The sequence below is a fragment of the Arachis ipaensis genome, chromosome B09 (genome assembly GCF_000816755.2).
Source record: "Arachis ipaensis cultivar K30076 chromosome B09, Araip1.1, whole genome shotgun sequence".
NCBI lineage: Eukaryota > Viridiplantae > Streptophyta > Magnoliopsida > Fabales > Fabaceae > Arachis > Arachis ipaensis.
In genome coordinates this window covers 75946878-75971823 of record NC_029793.2, presented here as the reverse complement: position 1 = coordinate 75971823, position 24946 = coordinate 75946878, and the positions used below count along the sequence as shown (strand labels likewise).

The 24946-nt window shown below is 39.3% G+C and overlaps 1 protein-coding gene across 1 annotated transcript in view; it reads left to right on the top strand.

Annotated features, from left to right (window-relative positions):
* The window catches only part of LOC107615610 (sister chromatid cohesion protein PDS5 homolog A), a 32388-nt gene continuing 31166 nt past the window's right edge, over window positions 23725-24946 (top strand). Inside the window, exons 1-3 of the mRNA XM_021111913.1 lie at window positions 23725-24016; window positions 24232-24397; window positions 24707-24937. Of these exons, the coding sequence (XP_020967572.1) occupies window positions 24362-24397; window positions 24707-24937 (267 nt within the window). The 5' untranslated portion in view covers window positions 23725-24016; window positions 24232-24361. The remainder of the gene's footprint in view (window positions 24017-24231; window positions 24398-24706; window positions 24938-24946) is intronic.

The following is a 24946-nucleotide window of genomic DNA, read 5'->3' as shown; positions in this document are numbered from 1 at the left end:
AGCAAGCAGAATAGTTCATATAAATTAAAATAAAGCTGCAATTACATATACGGAATAAGACCATGAAAAGGCAAAGTCAAAAGTAGCATGAAATAGTAAAGAACAGCATATGAACAGTATTAACATCACAGCAACATCAGAATTGCGGAATTAATAAAACAAGAAGCACGAACGACGCAATTATCAGGCCTAAATCCACTAACCACATCCTAGCTACCTAACCACCTAGAATCCACTACAAATATGCATCTCTAACTAGCCTAATTTTTAAACATAAACTAAAAAAATGCAACGAACTACGAATGAAAGAAAAATGGCGTTCGGCGGAACCTGGTGGAGAGAGGCACAAGTATGAAACTAAGAGAGATGGTGGGAGTGGGGTGGTGTTGGCGGCAATACGGCGGTGACGTAGGGCGGCGCGGCGGTGAACCTTGGTGGCGGCAGGGATGGTTTGGTGGTGCTGGGTTAGGGTTGGGGTACAGGGAGGGGAAGGAAGGATTCGAGGGTTGTGGGGGCGGAGAGAGAAGAAAGGAAAAAGAAGGGGAATGGGGGGCGCGACGGGTAGGGTTTTGCGTCACTGGGGGTTAGTGAATTTGAATCCACGCGAATGCGTGGAGCACGCGGTCGCGTGGCTAGGGTGGAATGGGGTTGACGCGATCGCGTGAGTGACACGATCGCATGGAATGGGTAAAAGGATGAGTGACGCGGTCGCGTGAGGCATGCGACCGCGTCAATGGAAATTGTGCTAAATGCACAATTCCAGCGTCGTTTCAGTGCAACTTTCTGTCTCTATTGGGGTGCCATAATACCCACGCGACGCGAACGTGTCGCTCACTCTGTCGCGTGGGATGGGTGTTTTGCAAGTGACGCGTTCGCGTCAGGGACGCGGACGCGTGGGCTGTTTTGTGCTAAACGCACACCAGCCGCACGATTCCCGCCCAGATTTCTGGGCATTGGATTTTTACGCCGATTTCCAGATCACGCATTCGCGTGATTGACGCGGACGTGTGGGAGGTGGTTTTCGCAACTGACGCGAATGCTTTAGCGATGCGGTCGCGTCGCACGCCTCCTTTTATATTTTTAATTTAAATTATTTTTAAACATATGCAGGTATGCAATTATGCAGCATGCAATGCTAATGCAAATGCTATGAATAACATCCAGGTTCAATAAAAAAAAATATAACATAAAATCAAACAATACGAAATAAAAATTGAAAAAGAATGACCATACCATGGTGGGTTGTCTCCCACCTAGCACTTTTAGTTAAAGTCCTTTAAGTTGGACATTGGATGAGCTTCCTGTTATGGTTGCTTATGCTTAAATTCATCCAGAAATCTCCACCAATGTTTGGAATGCCAACAGCCTCTGGGGTCCCAAACTAGGCATGCAAAGCTTTTGAGCAGCTTCAAACAGGTTCTCAGGCTCCCGAGGTGACGAATGTCAGAATAGATTCCAGGATCCCAAACTTTGCTTTTAAATCCGCCTTTGTCTTGATCTATATGCTTCCATCCGGGCGGTTTAGAAATTGTATTCTCACCAAGATGACCAAACGTCTTCCGTGTCCCATTCAATTGAACTTGATACCAATCCGTGCACTTCGAATTGAAGCGTGGAACCTTATTGAACCTTGCGCACTAGCTCTGAGTATGAGCCATTTCCCTCTTACTCTTAAAGCCGCAGAGAGCTCTAAGCTGGCCATCTGTTTCAAGCAAACCATATTCAAGTGGAAAAGTAAAGATAAAGGTTAAGGATTGTACCCACTTGAAGCTTGTATTAGGTGGTAATGGCCTTGGGATAGGTGTTTCCAGTGGTTCTGTAAGTTCTACTCCCTTGTAATCTTCTGTGAATTCCTCCACTTCTTTGCAAAATTCTTCAGCTGTAACTGCGTCCTGATCAAAGCCTTCTATGTTTTCCTCATCACTTAAGTCATACGTTGGAGGTTGAGAGAAGTCTACCTCGACGTCATCTTCGTATTCACTTGGGTAAGGTTCTTCAGGCTCAAGGAATTCAGTTGCGGATGTGAGTTCATGACTAGGAGAGCTTGATTCAAGATCGTCACTACACATGGAATTAACTTCTTGGCTGTTCCGTCCAATTTTTCACAAGGCATATGCTGTGGAGGTTGTGCACTGTCCTCCTTGGCATCAATTTCGGACTTCTCAGCGGAATCCTTTATGGTTCTAGATTCCCATGGAGGTTCAGCATCTCCTAAATCTTCAACCACTTCCTCCTCTACAACTATCATGGCTTCCTCTACTCGTTCCAGTACAAAGCCATGCTCCTCATTGTCCACCAAGGTCTCTAATGTCTCCTTTATGCTACGCTCTTCTTTTGATTCTCCACATGCAGTCATGGGAGTACTTTGAGTTCTCAGATGTCGGGAAGCTATTAAATTTACTACCTCAGTTACGGCAGTAGTGAGTTCCAGTACGCTCTTTTCTATCTTTGCTTGCCCTTGAAGAAGAACATGAAGTTTGTAATTCACTGGAGGTTGGGGTAGGTGTGAGGTTTCATTGGTTGGGGAGAGGGTTCAAAATAAGAATGTGGTGGTTCTTGGGAGTAATTGGATTGGGATTGTGGTGGATAAGGGTCATATGGTGGTGAATGGTGAAAAGGAACTTGTGAGTGTGGTGGTTCAAATCTACGTTGAAAGGATAGTCTATAAGCACATGGTGGGGCTTGTTGGTGATTACAAAGAGATCCACTATATCTATCAGCTTGGTATGCATTATAGAGTGGTCCTTTCCCATGATATCTTGGAGGGTGTTGTTGCCTAAAGGGTTGATCAGATCCTCTTGGCTCCATCCATCTTTGATTGCTCTGACCTTGATGCATGTTCCTGTTGTAACTTCCGTTCCCTTCAACAATATTAGAACCAAACTCAAAGCGAGAGGGGTGAGAATTCATAGTAGCTAATAAAAATAAAAAGGGAAAAACAAAAACAAATAAACAAATAAAAGAAAAATATTTACAATAACCAATAATAAGGCACACGTTTGCAGTTTCCCGGCAACGGCGCCATTTTGAAGAGAGAACTTTTGCGTGGTCTAGAATTCAGAATAAATTCCCGTTGTAAGTATAGCTTCTAAACCAACAAAATTCCTTTCTTACAAACGTTTTGGTTGTCACAAGTAACAAACCCCTTAAAACTTGATAACCGAAGTATTTAAACCTCGAGTCGTCTTCTCAAGGAACTGCAGGGAGGTATGTTCTTATTATTGGTTATGAGTTTTGTAAACTGGGGTTTTAAAGGTAAGGAACAAGTAATTTAAATGACAAATAAAATAAATAAATAACTGTAAAATAAACTCTTGGCACAGTATGAAAATTCGAAAGTCCTATCCTAGTTACCTCCTATGAGAATGGAAGTTAATCCCACTTAGTTAACCCTTATGAAGGCAAGGGAAAGTCAAGTGAGCTAATCAGTTAGATTCCCAAATCCTAACCAACTCCTAAGGAAAGACTAGAGTTAGTGGAAAACCAGTCGATTTAGCCGACATAACAACCAATCACGGATAGTTGATAACTCAAGAGCTTCCAGTTAATCAATTAAAGCCAATAACATAAAAAGCTAAATAAGAATCTTAGATCTGAAATACCTCAATTGTATTAATAAGAGAAAACCAATGTAAACATAAAGAGTTCATAAACCAATCTGGCAACATAAGTAATTAAAGGATAGCATTAAAATATCTGAAAGTAAAAGAGAAATATAAAGTAAAAGGAATATTGAACCTGATGAAGAGTTGAAATTCTAAATCCTTTAAGAGGAAATTCTAATCCTAAAACCTAAGAGAGAGGAGAGAACCTCTCCCTCTAAAAACTACATCTAAACTCTGAAAAGTGAATAATTGAAGACATGATTATGAATGGATGCATTCTCCCACTTCATAACCTCTAATATGTGCCTTCTGGACTTGGATCTGGGCCAAAAATGGCTTCAGAAATCGCTAGGAGCATTTTTTGTAATTTCTGGTGCGTGGCGTCTGTCACGCGTCCGCGTGGGTCACGCGGTCGCGTCATCTGGAGTTTTCCTTATCACGCGTTCGCTTCGGTCATGCATCCGCGTCATCTGTGTTCTGCTTAAGGCGTGCGTCTGCGTCAGTCACACGTTCGCGTCGCTGCCTTTTGCGCTGGACATGCGGCCGCGTCGTCCATGTATTCGCGTCACTGCCAGTTTCTTTAAAAACTCTATTTTGTGCTTTCCTTCCATTTTTGTATGTTTCCTTTCCATCCTTTAAGTCATTCATGCCTTAGAAGATCTGAAACTACTCAACACACAAATCACAGCATCGAACGGTAATAAAGAGTAATTAAAATAATTATTTTTAAAGCATAGGAAACATGTTTTTCACATATATCACATAATAAGGAAGGAAAAGTAAAACCATGCAATTTACATGAATAAGTGGGTGAAGAGTTGAATAATTCATTTAAATTGGGCACAATATATATCATAAAATATGGGTTTATCAAGCAGCTATGGCAAATTATATATCATTGCGAAGCCCCAGATATTAGCTTTCCAACGCAACTGGAACTGCCTCATTTGGACTTTGTAACTCAAGTTATAGTCGATTTAGTACCAAGAGGTCAGGCTGGACAGCTTTAGCAATTCCTTCAATTTCTTGTATTCCTTCCACTTTTGCATGCTTCCTTTCCATTCTCTAAACCATTCCTGCCCTGTAAACCCTGAAATCACTTAACACACATATCAAGGCATCGAATTGTAATAAGAGAGGATTAAAGATAGCAAATTTAAGGCCAAAGAAGCATGTTTTCAATCATAGCACCAAATCAGGAAGGAAAAATGTAAAACATGCGAATTCTATGAATGAGTATGAGAATAGTGGATAAACTCCACTCAATTAAGTACAAGATGTATCACGAAATAGGGGTGCATCAACCATAAACCCTCAACCCCAAACCATAAACCCCTAAACCTTAAACCCTACACCATAAACCCTAAATCACAAGCCCTAAAGCCTATACCCTAAACCATAAACCATAAACCCTAAACCATAAACAATAAAGACTAAACCACAAACCCTCAAGCCTAAACCCTAAACACTAAACCATAAACCCTAAACCACAAACCCTTAAGCCCAAACGCTAAACCATAAACCCTAAACCCTTAATCCTAAACCCCCAACCCTAAAGCCTAAACCACAAGCCCTAAAGCCTAAACCCTAAACCACAAACACTAAAGCCTAAACCATAAACTATAAACCCTAAACACTAAACCATAAACCCTCAACCCCAAACCATAAATCCTAAACCCTAAACCATACACCCTAAACCCTAAACCACAAACCCTAAAGCCTAAAGCCTAAATCGTAAACCCTCAACCCCAAACCATAAACCCTAGACACTAAACCTTACACACTAAACAATAAACCACAAACCCTAAACCTAAACTCTAAACTATAAACCCTAAACCCTAAACCATAAAACCTTAAGCCCAATCCATAAACCCTAAACCCTACACCCTAAACCAAAAACCACAAATCCTAAACCCTAAACCGTAAACCCTTAACCATTATCCATAAACCCTAAACCCTAAACCTTAACCCTAAAACACATCCCCTATACCCTAAACCATAAACCCTCAACCCTAAAGCCTAAATTCTAAACCCTAAACCATAAACTCCGAACCCTCAACCATAAACCCTAAACCCTAAACCACAAACCCTAAACCAGAAACACTAAACCGTAAACCATAAACCTCCCAAACCCTAAAGCCTTAAGCCTAAACTCTAAATCCTAAACACAAAACCACAAACACTAAACCCTAAACCCTAAACCCTAAACCATAAACTCTCAACCCCAAACCATAAACCCTAAACCCTACAACATAAACCCTAAACCGCAAACCCTATAAGATAAACCATAAACCCTAAACCATAAAGCCTAAACCTTGAACCACAAACCCTAAAGCCTAAACCCTAAACCATAAACCCTAAACCCTAAACCCTAAACCCTAAACCCTAAAACTTAAATTCTACACCCTAAATCCCAAACCACAAACCTTAAACTATAAGCCCTAAACCCTAAACCATAAACCCTCAACACCAAACCATAAACCGTAAACCCTAAAGACTACACCATAAACCATAAACCACAAACCCTAAAGCCTAAATTTTAAACCATAAATCCTCAACCCCAAACCATAAACCCTAAACCCTAAACCCTACACACTAAACCCTAAACCATAAATCCTAAATCACAAACCCTAAAGCCAAAACACTAAACCCTAAACCCTAAACCCTAAACACTAAACCACAAACTCTATAGGCCAAACAATAAACCCTAAACCAAAAATCCTAAACACTAAACCCTACAGCCTAAACCCTAAACCCTAAATCCTAAACTACAAACACTAAAGCCTAAACCTTAAACTATAAATACTAAACCCTAAACCGTAAACCCTCAACCCCAAACCATAAACCCTAAACCCTAAACCCTATACCATAAACCCTAAACCACAAATCCTAAAGCCTAAACCCTAAACACCAAACCATAAACCCAAAACCACAAACACTAAAGCCCAAACACTAAACCCTAAACCCCAAACATGAAAGCCTAAACCCCAAATCCTAAAGCCTAAACCCTAAACCACAAACACTAAAGCCTAAACCATAAATAAACTATAAACCCTAAACACTAAACCATAAACCTCAACCCTAAACCATAAACCCTAAACCCTAAACCAAACACCCTAAACCTTAAACCCTAAACACTAAAGCCTAAACATTAACCGTAAACCCTCAATTCCAAACCATAAACCCTAAACACTAAACCTTACACCCTAAACGCTAAACCACACCCTAAAGCTTAAACCCTAAACTATAAACCCTAAATCCTAAACCATAAACCCTCAAGCACAAACCATAAACCCTAAACCCTACACCCTAATCCCTAAACCACAAACCCTAAAACCTAAACCATAAACCCTCAACCCTTATCCATGAACTCTAAACCCTAAACCTTAACCCTAAAATACATCCCCTAACCCTAAACCAAAAACCCTCAACCCTAAAGACTAAACCCTAAACCCTAAACCATAAACTCCAAACCCTCAACCATAAACCACAAACCCTAAATAGGAAACACTAAACCGTAAACCCTAAACCTGCCAAACCCTAAAGCCTAAACCCTAAAACCTAAAGCCTAAATACAAAACCACAAACATTAAAGCCTAAACCCTAAACTCTAAACCATAAACCCTAAACCCTAAACCCTCAACCCCAAACCATAAATCATAAACCATAAACTGAAAACTCTAAATCCTAAACAATAAACCATAAACCCTAAAGCCTCAACCACAAACTATAATCCCTAAACCCTACACCCTAAACCATAAACCACAAATCCTAAAGCCTAAACCCTAAACCCTAAACCATAAACCCTCAACACCAAACCATAAACACTAAACCGTAAAGCCTACACCATAAACCCTAAACCACAAACCCTAAAGCCTAAACTTTAAACCATAAACCCTAAACCACAAACCATAAACCCTAAACCCTGAACCCTACACACTAAACCATAAACCCTAAACCACAAATACTAAAGCCAAAACAATAAACCCTAAACCCTAAAGCCTAAACCCTAAACCACAAACTCTAAACCCCAAACCATAAATCCTAAACCCCAAACCCTAAGGCCTAAACCCTAAACCACAAACACAAATGCCGAAACCATAAACTATAAACCCTAAACACGAAACCATAAACCTTCAACCCCAAACCACAAACCCTAAACCCTAAACCCTACACACTAAACCATAAACAACAAACCTTAAACCATAAACCCTAAACCATAAACCCTCGACAACAAAGCATAAATCCTAAACACTAAACCCTACACCCTAAACCATAAACCAAAAACCCTAAAGCCTAAACCCTAAACTATAAACCCTAACCCCAAACCATAAACACTCAACCCCAAACCATAAACCCTAAACCCTAAACGCTACACCATAAACCCTAAACCACAAACCCTAAACCCTAACCCATAAACCCTAAACCCTGAACCCTACACCCTAATTCGTAAAACACAAACCTTAAAGCCTAAACCATAAACACTAAATAATAAATCCTAAACCCTAAAACATAAACACTCAACCCCAAACCATAAACCCTAAACCCCTAAACCCTACACCCTAAACACTAAACTGCAAACCATAAAACATAAACCCTAAACCCTAAACGATAAACCCTCAACCCCAAAACATAAATCCTAAACCCGAAACCATACACCGTAAACAATAAACCCTAAACCCTAAACCCTAAACCCTAAATACTAAACCCTAAACCCTAAACCTTAAAACATAAACCGCAAAACCTAAAGCCTAAAGCCTAAACCCTATACAACAAACACTAAAGCCTAAAGCCTAAACCATATACCACAAACACTGAAGCCTAAATCCTAAACTATAAACCCTAAACCCTAAACCATAAACCCTCAACCCCAAACCACAAACCTAAACATTAAACCCGACACCACAAACCCTAAAGCGTAAATCCTAAACCATAAACCCTCAACCCCAAACCATAAACTCTAAACCCTACACCTTAAACCCTAAACTATAAACCCTAAAGCCTAAACCCTAAACCATAAACCCTCAACTCCAAACGATAAACACTAAACCCTACACCCTAAACCATAAACCACAAACCCTAAAGCCTAAACCCTAAACTATATACCCTAAATCCTAAACCATAAACCCTTAACCCCAAACCATAAACCCTAAACCCTACACCCTAAACCCTAAACCACAAACCCTAAACCCTAAACCCTAAACCAAAAACACTCAACCTCAAACCATAAACCCTAAAGCCTAAACGCCAAACCATAAACCTTAAGGCCTAAACCCCAAACCCTAAACACTAAATCCTAAATCTGAAACCCTAGACCCTTAACCCTAAACCATAAACCCTAAAGCCTAAACCCTAAATCACAACCCCTAAACACCTAACCATAAATCCTCACCCCTAAACCCTAAACCCGAAATCCTAAACAATAAACTCCAAACCTTAAGCCCAAACCCCAAACACTAAACCCCAACGCTAAACCCTAAATCCCTATACCCTAAACCCTAAACCACAAACCCAAAATGCTAAACCCTAAAGCCTAAACCCTAAACTCTAAACCCCAAACCCTAAAGCCTAAAGCCTAAACCCTAAAGCCTAAACCTTAAACCACAAATACGAAAGCCTAAACCCTAAATCCTAAACCCTAAATCCCAAATCCTAAATCCTAAACCTAAACTATAAACCCTAAACATTAAACCATAAACCCTCAACCCCAAACCCCAAACCATAAACCCTAAACCATAAACCCTACACCCTAAACCCTAAAGCTTAAACCCTAAAGCATAAACTCTCAACCCCAAACCATAAACACTAAACACTAAACCCTACATCCTTAACCCTAAACAACAAACCCAAAAGCCTAAAGACTAAACCCTAAATCCTAAACCCTAAACCACAAACCCTAAAGCCCAAACACTAAATCCTAAACCATAAACCATAAAACCTAAATGCTAAACCCTAAACACTAAACTCTAAACCCTAAACCCTAAACCCAAAACACTAAACCATAAACCCTAAACCCTAAAGCCTAAACACTATACCATAAACACTAAAGCCTAACTCCTAAACTATAAACCCTAAACCCTAAACTATAACCCCTCAACCCCAAACCACAAACCTAAACCCTAAACCCTACACCAAAAACCCTAAAGCCTAAATCCTAAACCATATACCCTCAACCTCAAACCATAAATCCTAAACCATAAACCCTACACCTTAAACCCTAAACCACAAATCCTAAAGCCAATACCCTAAATCATAAACCCTTAATCCCAAACCATAAACCCTAAACCCTACACCCTAAACCATAAACCACAAACCCTAAACCCTGAACCATAAACCCTCAACCTAAACCATAAACCCTAAACCTTACACCCTAAACCCTAAACCACAAAGCCTAAACCCTAAATCCTAAACCGTAAACCCTCAACCCCGAACCATAAACCCTAAAACCTAAAGCCTAAACCCCAAACCATCAACCTTAAGGCCTAAACCCCAAACCCTAAATACTAAATCCTAAATCCTAGACCCTAAATCGTAAACCATAAACCCCCACCCCTAAACCCTAAACCCTAAACCCTAAATCCTAAACCATAAACTCCAAATCCGAAGCCCAAACCCCAAAGACTAAACCCTTACCCTAAACTCTAAACCCATAAACCATAAACCACAAACCCTAAAGCCTAAACCATAAACCCTAAATCCCAAACCCTAAAGCCTTTGCCTAAACCCTAAAGCATAAACTCTAAACCACAAACACTAAAGCCTAAACCCTAAACCACAAACCCTAAAGCCCAAACACTAAACCCTAAACCATAAACCCCAAAGCCTAAACACTAAACGCTAAAGCCTAAACCCTAAACCACAAACACTAAAGCCTAAACCATAAACTATAAATGCAAAACCCAAAACCAAAAACCCTCAACCCCAAACCTCAAACCCTAAACCCTAAATCCTATACCACAAACCCTAAAGCCTAAATGCTAAACCATAAACCCTCAACCCAAACCATAAACCCTAAACCCTAAACCCTACACCTTAAACCCTAAACCACAAACCATAAACCCTAAACCCTAAACAATAAACCCTAAACCCCAAACCATAAACCCTAAACCCTGCACCCTAAACCATAAACCACAAAGCCTAAAGCCTAAACCATAAACTATAAACCCTAAACCCTAAACCCTAAACCATAAACCCTTAACCCCAAACTATACACCCTAAACCCTACAGCCTAAACCCTAAACCACAAACCCTAAAGCCTAAATGCCAAACCATAAACCTTAAGGCCTAAACCACAAACCCTAAACACTAAACCCTAAATCCTAAACCCTAGACCCTAAACCCTAAACCATAAACCATAAAGCCTAAACCCTAAATCACAACCCCTAAACCCTAAACGATAAACTCCAAATCGTAAGCCTAAACCCCAAACACTATACCTTAAACCCTAAACCCTAAACCAGAAATCCCAAATCCTAAACCATAAAGCCTAAACCCTAAACCCTAAACCACAAACCCTAAAGACTAAACTCTAAACCCTAAACACTAAACCCTAAATCACAAACACTAAAGCCTAAATCCTAAACTATAAACCCTAAACACTAAACCTTAAACCACAAACCCTAAAGCCCAAACACTAAACACTAAACCCTAAACCCTAAACATTAAACTCTAAACCCTAAACCACAAACACTAAAGCCTAAACCCTAAACTATAAACCCTAAACACTAAACCCTAAACCATAAACCCTAAAGCCCAAACACTAAACCCTAAACCGTAAATCATAAATCTTAAACACTAAACACTAAACCCTAAACCCTAAAGCCTAAACTCTAAACCCCAAACGCTAAACCCTAAACCCTAAACCCTAAAGCCTAAACCCTAAACCACAAACACTAAAGCCTAAATCCTAAACTTTAAATCCTAAAACCTAATCCATAAACCTTCAACCCCAAACCACAAACCCTAAACCCTAACCCCTACACCACAAACCCTAAAGCCTAAATCCTAAGCCATAAAGCATCAACCCCAAACCATAAACCCTGAACCCTAAACCCTACACAATAAATCCTAAACCACAAACCCTAAAGCCTAAACTCTAAACAATAAACCCTCAACCCTAAACCATAAACCCTAAATCCTACACCCTAAACCATAAACCACAAACCCTAAAGCCTAAACCCTAAACTATAAATACTAAACCCTAAACCATAAACCCTCAGCCACAAATCATAAACCCTAAACCCTAAACCCTAAACCACAAACCCTAAAGTCTAAACCCTAAACCATAATCCCTCAACACCGAACAATAAACCCTAAACCCTAAAGCCTAAATGCCAATTTCAAAAGTTAAATAAAAAAAAATACTTAAATGCCAACTTGAAGATGCCCTTAGTATATATTACATTATGGAACACAAAAGAAATTTATAACAAATTGAAAATGAAAAAACATAAAAAGTACTACTAAACAGATACGGTAAGCAATAATAATTATAATAGCAGAAAGAAATTGCTTAGGTTGTAAATAGTAAATATACAAATCTAAAAAAAGCCAACCCTTATATCAAATGCATGGCTCTGGTTTTTCTTAAGTTGCTATGTACGTTAAATAAATGGTCCACACATATGCACAGGAACTATTCTGCAGTGGCTGCAGCAATTGTAAAGCAGCAATTATAAGAGCAATACCAAACCATTAGCAGACCAGCAACAAAAATAGTGACTGAATTAACGCTATATATCAATTAAAAATCCTAGAAAAGCAAAAGAAACATAGAAGTTATAAACAAAGGCAACTTCATCCGTGTTTATGAACCTGTAAATGGACTAGAGCAAATTTAAAAGTAATAAAATCAAAATAGAAAGATTGGTAGGCAAGTTATTATTCACAAATGCATTATTAGCAGCAATTGCTTCTTGATTAATATTATCATCATCCATAACTAAAATTAATAAATCATTCATTCACAAAATTAAAAACAGTAGTAGTACAAATTATCATTTAGCAACAAACATTATTACATTACGAAACAGCAACAAGTAATCCCTAATCACACTAAACCTGAAATTTTAACAGCAGCAAGTAATCCCTAGTCACACTAAACCTGAAATTTCAACAAACATTACAAAACAACAACAACTAATCCCTAGTCACACTGAACCTGAAATTTCAACAGCAGCAAGTACAGCAACATGTAATCCGTAATCACACGGAACCTGAAATTTTAACAGCAGCAAGTAATCCATAATCACACATTCACACTAAACCTGAAATTTCAACAAACATTACAAAACAGCAACAAGTAATCCTTAGTCACACTGAACCTGAAATTTCAACAACAGCAAGTAATCCCTAATCACACTAAACCTGAAATTTCAACAAACATTACAAAACAGCAACAAGTAATCCCTAATCCCTAAACAAAAATTTCAACAATGATTTGATTTTCAATTTTAGCAGCAACACAAAAATTTCGACAAAAATTTCAGGAAGTAAAGAAAGAGCAGCAGCACAAAATCAGCAAAAATTAGCAACACCAGGGGGCTGAGCGCTACTTCCCTTGCCACATGAAGCATGTCGCACACACTTAACACGGACCAGGGGGCTTGATGCGCACAATTAACACGACCATGGAAGCTTGGTGCGCAACACACAAGCAACACCAAAGCTCAGCTCTCCACATGAACCGATCTTGACCCTGAGAGCAACACATGGGCTGAAAAGTAATTGAAGTGGAATAATCACACCAAAGCTCAGCTCTCCACATGAACCGAGCTTAATCCTGGGAGTAACACATGGGCTGAAATTTCAGTTAAAAATCCAATTCAATTCAATTCTTCACCAAATTAAAAAGCCCACTCCAAATTCTAAAATCCAAAAATAGGAAGTGTATAAATAGAAGCTAGTTTGATTTAGAGATAACTTTTGAACTTTTACTTTTACCCTCATTTTAGAAATTTTAATTTCTGGTGAATTGTTACTTTGGATCTTGGAGAATTGGGAAGGAGAATTGAACTCTCTTCTTCCTTGTTCTTGCTTCTGCACTCTTTACTTCTTTTCTTGGATCTTGGGTGGAGAATTGAAGAAATTATGTTTCAATCTCACCTTGAGATCTCTTTGTTTATTTTTTTGCATAATTCTAGAAACCGTGATTTGAATCTAAATTCTGTTTACTGCTTTCCTCTACATCCTCTGTAATTTACTCTTCTATTTTCTTTTGCAATTGTTCTTGGGAGGATCAAGGAAGGAATTGAGATCTAGACTTGTTCTCTAGTCTCACCCAACCCCTGAGATCTTCAATTTATTTTTTAATTTCTGCAATTGAGCTACATTTACTTTCTGTTTTTAATTCTTCAAGCAATTTTACTCTTCTATTTGAGATCTGTTTCAATTCAAGTCATCTTTTAATTCCTCTGTTGATTGACGTTTATTGTCTTTTGTTTAAATTCTGCACTCCCAACTCTCGGATCCTTTTATGATTCAAGCCATTTACATTTCTTGCAATCTAAGTTTTAGCTATTTTCATTTCTTGCAATCTAAGTTTCTGTAATTTACATTACTTGCACTTTAAGATTTAGCTCTTTTAATTCTTCTGCACTTTAAATTCTTGTCAATTTTCCCTCTCCCATTTAATTTCATGCAATTTAGCTTCTGTTGGATACAAATCACTCAAATCAACTCTTGTTCGCTTGACTAAATCAACCACCTAACTAAAATTGCTCAATCCTTCAATCCCTGTGGGATCGACCTCACTCATGTGAGTTATTATTACTTGATGCGACCCGGTCCACTTGCCGGTGAGTTTAGGTGTTGGAATTTCAGTTCCAACCCATCAAGTTTTTGGCTCCGTTGTTGGGGATTGATTAGATTGACAATGACTAAGGAAGGTGGAGGTCTAGATCAAGCACTTTTTCTTTTCTGTTTCTTTACTTTTTGACTAACACACTAACTGTTTGAATTTTTGCTTAAACTAATTAAAACCTCACTTTAGCAATAGAGTGAAGTTTTCCTGGTTTTTCTGGTTTTGTGTGATTTTTATGATTGGTTTGTATGTCAGGGACAAGGGGAGCTATTCCCACCTTTTGTGAACAAGACGAAAGAACCCTCAGAAGATTAAGAAGAGAAGCAAGAGGGAAAAGTGTTGTTGGAGAGGAAGAATCAGAGGAAGAGTTCCAGGAAATGGAGGAACACTCAACTAACCCAACAAATCCACCAGCAGGAGCAGCCAACAACAACAACAATCCACCACAGAGAAGAGTTTTGGCTTCCTATACATTTGCAAATCCTAGACATTGTGGGAGTAGCATTCTTACCCCAAATGTTAATGCAAATAACTTTGAAATGAAGCCACAACTCATCACCTTGGTTCAAAACAACTACTCCTATGGAGGAGGACCACTTTAAGACCCAAACCAACACTTATCCACTTTTCTGAGGATTTGTGATACTGTCAAAACAAATGGTGTACATCCTGACATTTACAAGCTGCTGTTATTTCCATTTTTCCTCAGAGACAAAGCTACTCAATGGTTGGAATCCTTTCCAAGAGATAGCATCAACAACTAAGAAGATCTAGTGAGCAAGTTTCTTGCCAAATTTTACCCACCTCAGAGGATTATTAGGTTGAAGACTGAAGTACAAACATTCACACAGATGGATACTGAACCTCTCTATGAGGCATGGGAGAGATACAAGGCTCTAATTAGGAAGTGCCCTCCTAAAATATTCAATGAATGGGACATATTGCATAATTTTTATGAAGGCTTGACATTGAAAGCTTAGGAGGCTCTAGATCACTCAGCCGGGGGCTCTTTACAATTGATGAAAACTGCAGAGGAGGCCCAAAGTCTCATTGATATGGTGGCTAACAACTAATATTTCTTTGCTCACCAAAGACAACGCCAACCATCACAAAGGAAAGAAGTGATGGAGTTGGAAGGAGTGGACTCAATCCTAGCTCAAAACAAAATGATGCAGCAGCAAATTCAACAATAATTTGAGCAAATGGCTAAGAGGATTGATAGCCTCCAAGTTGCAGTAGTAAATACAAGCCAGCCATCAACCACATGGGGGCAAGGTGAAGAAGCTTGTGAAGATCAACAGCAAGAACAAGTGAATTACATGCACAATCAAGGCTCTGGACACAATGAGGTTTATGGTGACACTTACAACCCCTCCTGGAAGAACCACCCCAACCTCAGATGGGGAGACAATCATACTCAGACTCAACAGCCATGGCAAAGGAATTCAAACCAAAACAGTTGGAAAAACACAAACCACAACAACCAGCAGAATAATAATCAAAATACATACAGAAAACCCCAAAATAATTACCCCACCTCCAACCATCATCCAGCCAATAACCAAGCCACCAATCAAAACACTTACCATCAACCCTCAACATCTCACAACCAACCAATCTCACAAGACTCTCAGAGGATCACCAATTTGGAGCTCTTGATGGAGAAAATGATGAAGAACCAAAAACTTACAACTAAAAATCAAGAAGCTTCCATGAAAAATATGGAAAGGCAGATTGGACAGCTTTCTAAGCAGATTGCTATTGAGAGACCATCAAGCTCATTGCCAAGCGACACCATCTCTAATCCAAAAGAAGAGTGCAAAGCTATACAGCTAAGGAGTGGAAAGGTCTTGGTGAAAGATGAAGGAGCAACCAAGAAGCCAAAGGAAAATGACAAGAAGCAAGATGAAAAAGAGAAAGCCAATGACAAGAATGTAACAGCAAGCAAGCAAACTTCAAAGCAGGCTCAAGAAAAGGAGGAACAGCCACACAATTCAAAGAAAGCAATGAAAGAACCAACCAAGGATCACAGGCAGGGAGTGAACTTCTCACCTCCATTGCCATATCCCCAAAGGTTCAACAAGGAGACTAAGGACCAACACTCCTAAATTCCTTGAAGTTTTCAAGAAATTGGAGATAAACATTCCACTGGCTGAGGCATTAGAGCAAATGCCCCTATATGCCACGTTCTTGAAAGAGCTTCAACAAAAAGAGGAGTTGGCAAGAGAAGAAAACTATACTGCTCACTAAAGAGTGCAGAACATTAATCCAGAAAGAACTTCCCCCTAAACTTGGACCCTGGAAGTTTCTTTTTGCCTTGTACCATTGACAGCATGATCATCAATAAGGCGATGTGTGATTTAGGGGCGAGTATCAACCTAATACCCTCTTCTTTGGTGAAGAAGTTGTGCATAGAGGAAGTGAAAACAGTACAGATGTCTTTAGAATTAGTGGACAAGTCAGTAATATGTCCCAGGGGTGTGATTGAAAACCTTCTAGTTAAGGTGGACAAATTCATATTCCCTGCAGATTTTGTGGTCTTAGATTCAGATGAAGATGGAGATGATTCCATTATACTAGGAAGACCATTCTTGGCCACAGCAAGGGCCATTTTAGATGTGAAGCAAGGAGAGCTGACCCTCCAAATGCATGATGAAAGCATCACCTTGAATGTCTTCCCAGAAATACAACACATTGATGAAAAGAGAAACTACATGGAGACTGATAAAGGAAATTTGCAATGGAAGAAGAAAACAAATAAGACAATCATTGATTACCTTTCAGAGCAAGAAACAAACAACACAGCAGGGCAAAAAGAGAATGACACTGTGCAGAGTGATGTAGGAAAGCAAGAAGAAGCTGAAGTGTTAGCTACTGAGAAGGAAAGTCCTAAGATACAACCCATTGCCAAAAAGGAGGAAGGATCCACACACAGAAAGAAGAAAGGCAAAAAAAGGGTTAAAAAGGGGTGGAAGAACAAAAAGATCCCAACTGAGAGATTCCAAAAAGGGAATAAAGTATAGTTAATCTACCAACAACTAGGGGCAAGCCAACAAGCCGATGACTACTACACTGTCAGCAAAATACTCTCACTAGAGCATGTTGAAATTGAGCATCAAGGCACAAAAAGGAATATCACAGTGAGGGGAGACAAGCTGAGACACTACAGTCATCAACCACCCTAATGAGGGCCCAATGTCAAGCTAGTGACAATAAAAGAGCGCTCCATGGGAGGCAACCCATGATTTAAGATTTATGTTTGTTTTAAATTCAATAATCTACGATCATCCTAGCATGATTTTGAATTCCCATGAACATACTTGATAAACGCATGCATTGTTTTAAAGCATATGCCAGACTTCTAAGTTTGGTGTGCCCGAAAGCACACCAAATTAACTTTTCAAGCATTCTTAGACCATATGCTTAGTCAATTTTATGAAGTATATGACCAATATTAAATTGGTGTCTGCATATATATTGATTTTCAGAAGAATCATTTCCTGTTCATAGAATCAAAATCATGCATAGATGGATCATGCATTATTTCATTATATCTTATAATGAAGGTATCAATTGTGATGAATTGCTTGCATTTTACATTAATCTCTTAGCAAGAGATAAGTTTGGTGTTCACCAAACCTTTGTTCACTAATTAAGGGACACAATTGATTCTTTATGAATAAGAAGCATAATAAATAATCTAAGCACTCACCACTACATCACCGTGCTACATTTGTAACCTAGAGCTTATCATTTTGATTTAATTAGGAAAAAGAAGATTGAGATGGAGACAAGAAGAAGACACGGCTATGACAAGCCAAGAGAGAAGGGTCACATGTGCTTAGAGAGGTGTGCCTACCTTGGGAAACAAAATCTGCATGCTAGCCACCTTGGAGGTCGAACCTCATGCAACCAATGGGGAGAGAATCCCTGTCAATCCTCAATAGAACATGCAGGCCGTTCATCTCATGAAGTTACTATGTTGCTTAACTCAATCTTCACCCTTCATAAGTCATGACCGAATCCCTCTTCAAGTGTGTTTTTGTCCAAAGCTTTAATACCTTGCCTATAAATAGGTTGAGACATCTCTTGCATCACATATTCCTACAATCCCTCTTCACAATTATAAGCCTTCGTTCTACTTTGTGCATACCCAAAACACGTCCCATTCCCCACTCAACAACAACATTCCTTTCTTCATCCTCTTTGCATTACAAAGCCGTGCCTCAACCACCACAAGTTCACCCCTACTTCTCTGTTTTCTTTTCTAAACCCATGGCCTCATCAAGTTCAAGGAGAAGAAAAGGCAAGGAACCAATGGTGACCAAACCTCCAACCTATGATACAAGGAGATTTAGATCTCAGTTTCATGCAGGAAGATATCATAGGCTCATGAAAACAAAGCATATCATTTATGAGAAGGGCTTCGAGCTGAGGAAAGAAGAGTACCCCATCATGAGGCAAATTACTAGGGAGAGAAGGTGGGAGCTTCTATGCGATCCTTTCACTGACATTAGTGCAGTTATGATAAGGAAATTCTATGCAAACGCGATGAAAGAGAGCGAAGACAGTTCCCCTTACAAGAGTTATGTCAGAGGGGTTAAAGTGGATTTTAGTCCATCATCAATCACAAGGGCCTTGAAGCTGAGAACCATAACTTATGAAGAGTTTAGCTATGAAGCCAGACTGCAAGGGGAGAATGACCCCGATGAGATCTTACAAGGGATATGTTTGGAAGGCACAGACTGGAAAAGAGATTCAAAAGGAGTTCCAAGCCACTTGAAAAGAATAAATCTCACTCCTGAGGCCAAGGGGTGGTATGAGATAGTAAAAAGATCTATACTTCCCACTGGAAACACCTCAACTGTCATAATCAAGCGTGCACTCTTAGTATACTGTATCTTACATGGAGGAGAAATCAATCTGGCTCAACTTATAGCCGACAGTATCCAAGAGATGGCTGAAAGCACAAACAAGTCAAGTAGGCTTAGTCATCCAAGCACCATTCTAAGGCTATGCAACAAAGTTGGAGTGATATTTGAAGATGAGGATACAGAAAAAGTAAAAAAGGGGAAGGAAATCACAAAGAGAAGCATGGAAGGCATCACTGAAGAGGATGATCAAGAAGAAGAACCCCAAAGGAGAAGAAGACCACAAAGGGAGGTTGAGCAAACTCACGGTGCCATAGATATGAGTCAATTGCAAAGAGCTCTTGAGGAAATATCACAAAAAAATGTGAGAGCACAAGAGCAGTATTCAAGGCAACAAGAGCTATATTTGCAACAACAAGAGCAATATCTAGAGCACTAAGAGCAATATTTGAAGGATATAGAGCAAAATGAAGCTTGGCAGCGCAGAATGGAGGAGAGGCAAGAAAGCTGGCAGCTACAACTGATGGCTCAACAACAAAAATTCCAAACAAAGGTTCTTGAGGGGCAGAGAGAACAAACAATAAATCTCTAAGAGTTATATGATAAAATGTTCCTGACCCAAGCCAAATCTGGGGAATATATTCACAACTTGTATCAGTGGAAGAATGTGTATCATACTATTGGAGAAAATAGGCACATAGATAGAATAGAGTATGATGAAGACACTCAAGCAAAGTTGGATTATCTAACCCATTGCATGCCAGCGTTGGAGCCACAAATCAAGCCATATGAGCAATACCCGGAGTTAGTGAACCGTCAGAGAGCAAGAACTCAGAATAATTCAGACCGTATGTGATCTAGATTAGAAGAGACTGGACTCATAGGTTTGACAGACTCTGTCTGGGACAGAAGATGACCTGGCGAAGAAGCTCAGGACTACTCCAAGCTCTAGAAGAGAAAGAAGAAGAAGGGAGAATCAAGCAAAAATCAGGAACAAAACAATTAGAAGGTGGTGAAGTTCTTTCATAATTTCAAATTAAATAAGGAAGATGTATGTCTGAAACATGATATGCCTCCAATTGCTCTTTATTCTGCATTTTTGCTTGAGTAATTAGCTTGAAAGTGATATGCATAATAAGTGTCATCCCTCACTATCTTAGATTTTGTTTTGTTCCCCTGCTGCTTGAATAAAAGAAAAAATGGTTGATTTAGAAAAGTAATTGTTCAATGTTGCAAGAGTTAGAATGAAAGTTAGTGGTGGTATGTGTTTGATTAAATTGTTAGCTCACAAAATAAATGCTGCATAATGACATGTTCCTTGAAGCCTAAGCTAGTTTGCTGCTATAATCTTTCAATTAATTAAAGTCCCTTGAGAATGAATCAAAACAAAAAGAAAAAGAAAAAGAAAAACCAAGAATTGGCAAAGAAACAAACAATAAGGCTAGACACCAATAGCTTGGACCCTAGGACACATGCCTGTGGTGTTTTTGTACTAGGATATGCTTGGACAAGTAAGTTCTGAGGAGTATTTCAAAACTTGGCCACTTAGATCAACTATTTGGGATTGCCAACTGAAAGTCCACAATAAAGAGCAACCTAGCTACAAAACATTTAGTAATCCATAGAGATGCTGGGCATCAATGATCCTAGGAAGAAAATGTGAGCCGTGTGTCTGTGGTGAAGAAATGTTGAGCAAAACTAAGCCAAAGGCTGCTGCAACATTTGCCACCAAGCCTTCAATGAACAATAAGCTCTAAGCACAAATAAAGAAGGAAAAGCTAGCAAGGGATTAAGCAAAAAAAAAAAGTAAAGCATTATAGCAGCAACCTTAGTGAATCTTTGAGGAAACATATCTTATGTAACAGCAAGTAATAAATGAGCTATCATTGTCTGCATAAAATCCCATAAACCAAGTTCAACTATCTGCTAAATAAGAACATGCATACTTCTCTGTTTCAATTCATTTTCTCTTATAATTAGTGCTTTCTTGGGGACAAGCAAGTTTTAAGTTTGGTGTTGTGATGACAAGTCATCATATGCTAGCTTTTCAAGCAAATTTCACTTGTTTCATTAGTTTTTATGCACTTTCTTGCATTGTAAGTTAGTAATTTGGAGTGGAATTGCATGGTTTATTTGAATCAATCAACCACCCTTTAATTGGCACAAAATCATGAGGTTTAACCTTGAATTAATTGATTTTCAAATGAATTTTAAACCTTGTAAATTTGATGATACTTTGATTGGTTGTTATGATTATTTGTAGGTGAAGAAAAGAAAAAAAATAAGAAAAGCGTGGCCTAAGGAGCGTGCCCAAGGAAAACAAGAAGCGTAGCCATAAGAGGAGGAAAGCGTGGCACATACAAAGAGCAAGAGCCTAAAGCTCTTGCCAAGAGCCTAGAGCTTTCCACAAGAGCTTTACTTCAAAGGCCAAAGGCCAAGCAAGGGGAGAGCTAGGCTCTCCACAAGAACCGAGCGCTACATATCAAGGAGGGAGCAAGGCAAAATTTTCAAAGCTCAGCTCTCCCCAAGAGCTTTTTCGTGCTGGCCTCAAGGAAATTCAAGGAAAAAGACTTTGCCAATGCACTCCACAAGACTCGAACCCAAGGCCAAGGGGGGAGGATGAAGCGCTACCTTGCAAGAAAAACAAGCCAAAATTGGCTTGTTTTCATTCCATGGGAATCGAACCAAGGACCTCAAGGAAGCAAGAGAGAGTGCGCTACTTTGGTGCCAAGAAAGAGAAGCCAAGCAATGCTCTCCCTGGGTGTCGAACTTGGGACCTCACCAAAGACAAAGAGCAAGCTCAGCTCTTGCCAAGAGCTGAGCGCTACTTCCCTTGCCACATGAAGCATGTCACACACACTTGACACGGACCAGGGGGCTTGATGCGCACAATTGACACGACCATGGAAGCTTGGTGCGCAACACACAAGCAACACCAAAGCTCAGCTCTCCACATGAACCGAGCTTGACCCTGAGAGCAACACATGGGCTGAAAAGCAATTGAAGTGGAATAATCACACCAAAGCTCAGCTCTCCACATGAACCGAGCTTAATCCTGGGAGTAACACATGGGCTGAAATTTCAGTTAAAAATCCAATTCAATTCAATTCTTCACCAAATTAAAAAGCCCACTCCAAATTCTAAAATCCAAAAATAGGAAGTGTATAAATAGAAGCTAGTTTGATTTAGAGAGAACTTTTGAACTTTTACTTTTACCCTCATTTTAGAATTTTTAATTTCTGGTGAATTGTTACTTTGGATCTTGGAGAATTGGGAAGGAGAATTGATCTCTATTCTTCATTGTTCTTGTTTCTGCACTCTTTACTTCTTTTCTTGGATCTTGGGTGGAGAATTGAAGAAATTCTGTTTCAATCTCACATTGAGATCTCTTTGTTTATTTTTCTGCATAATTCTAGAAACTGTGATTTGAATCTAAATTCTGTTTACTGCTTTCCTCTACCTCTTCTGCAATTTACTCTTCTATTTTCTTTTGCAATTGTTCTTGGGAGGATCAAGGAAGAAATTGAGATCTAGACTTGTTCTCTAGTCTCACCCAACCCCTGAGATCTTCAATTTCTCTTTTAATTTTTGCAATTGAGCTGCATTTACTTTCTGTTTTAAATTCTTCAAGCAATTTTACTCTTCTGTTTGAGATCTGTTTCAATTCAAGTCATCTTTTATTCCTCTGTTGATTGACGTTTATTGTCTTTTGTTTAAATTCTGCACTCCCAACTCCCGGATCCTTTTATGATTCAAGCCATTTACATTTCTTGTAATCTAAGTTTCAGCTATTTTCATTTTTTGCAATCTAAGTTTCTGCAATTTACATTACTTGCACTTTAAGATTCAGCTCTTTTAATTCTTCTACACTTTAAATTCTTGTCAATTTTTCCTCTCCCTTTTAATTTCATGCAATTTAGCTTCTGTTGGATACAAATCACTTAAATCAACTCTTGTTCGCTTGACTAAATCAACCACCTAACTAAAATTGCTCAATCCTTCAATCCCTGTGGGATAGACCTCACTCATGTGAGTTATTATTACTTGATGCGACCCGATCCACTTGCCGGTGAGTTTAGGTGTTGGAATTTCGGTTCCAACCCATCACAGAGTATATTGATTCACGAATTGGTAGAGGGGTTTGGGGGGAGGGGGGAGTAAACGCAACGTTGGGCTTTTTTTTCCTAAAAAAATCAAAACAGCGCCGTTTATTTATCAAGAACCGGCGGGTTATCGGTCCGGTCCAACCAACCTGTTTCGGCCAGTTCGACTATTTTACAGCGATTTGCCAAAGGACGGTTATTAGAGGCGAATCGGACCATTTTTATCGCTGGTTTTCGATTTGACCGGTTTTACCGGCCGGTCCGGTCCGGTTTTCAGAACATTGGATAAAAGCCGCGGCAACCAATTTTCATGATACTCTCTATTTTTAAATAAGTAAATCAAAGTATAAAATCCGATTTCACCAAACACCCAAAAGGAAAAAAAAAAAAAATCCGATTTCACCAGAGACATTCTTCAATCCTAAACCCTCGGAGACGCTCTCCGGCCTCCGCTCCTCCTGTACTCGCCGCCTCCGCCGCTGCTTCTGCTCCTTCCCCTCACGTTCGCCTTCGTATTTGCTACGTTAGTGGTCGGTGGTGCTCCATCGTTGCCTGCGCTTCTGCTCTGTCGTCCTAATCCGCCATTCGCCCCTGCTTTTGCTCTGGCATTTCTTCCGCTTCCTCTCTGTCCTTCTGGTACATCTTCGCCCTCCATCTCCGTCACATCTCTTTCAAAATTAAAATTAGCATTTATTATGGCTGTTAGTTACCTGTTTGTCACTTCGTCTGTTATTCTATCAGTTTTAATAATTTGATAATTGATACTCTGTTATGGATGTTACTCGGTTGATGGTTGTAGATCGTGGCTACTGAATGATTCTGAGTTGGTTCGAGTTTTGGACTTTTTTCAGGACTTCTGAGAATGCGTCAAGAAATAGAACTTTTAATTGTTATGAGCAGGATGTCTGAGAATGCATCAGGTGTTTGATTAGTTTTCTCTGAGAAGTTCTCGTAACATTCCTTTCGTTCATTAGTATCCCTATGGACGAACCCTTGCTGCATGTCAAATCGCTTCGAGTAAGCATCATCCTCCCTCCCTACTCTCATTCTCTACGTGACATGCGTGCTTCAATTTTCTATTCTTTTTTGTTTCTTTTCTGTCCATTTTTTTCTTTTAAAATTCTTGCTTGGTTGATATTCCTTGTTTTTCGGAAGTGGAAGTCGATGCTATTACCATCAATTGTTTTTTAAGAAAGTCTCTTACCATGCTACCCTACTTTAAGAAACAAGTTGTTGAGACTACAGTAGTAATCAAAGTTAAGATGAGGAGTCTTTGTTATTTGGTTTGTTTATTTTATCTTATTTTAACTTTTTGCACTTGAACAGGAAGCTGTAAATGCTTTGTGTAAGTTAGAGCAGTCTCCTCAGCCGCAAAACGCTAAAGAAGCGCAGGCTGCTCAGAAACGAGAAGCTGCTTTGAAGCCGCTGGTGGATTCTCTTTGTTGTGGTCTGCTTCGACATCCTGATAAAGATGTTCGGCTTTTGGTTGCTATTTGTGTCACGGAAATTTTTAGAGTCAAAGCACCAGAACCACCTTTTGAAGACAAGTATTTAAGGGTACTCATT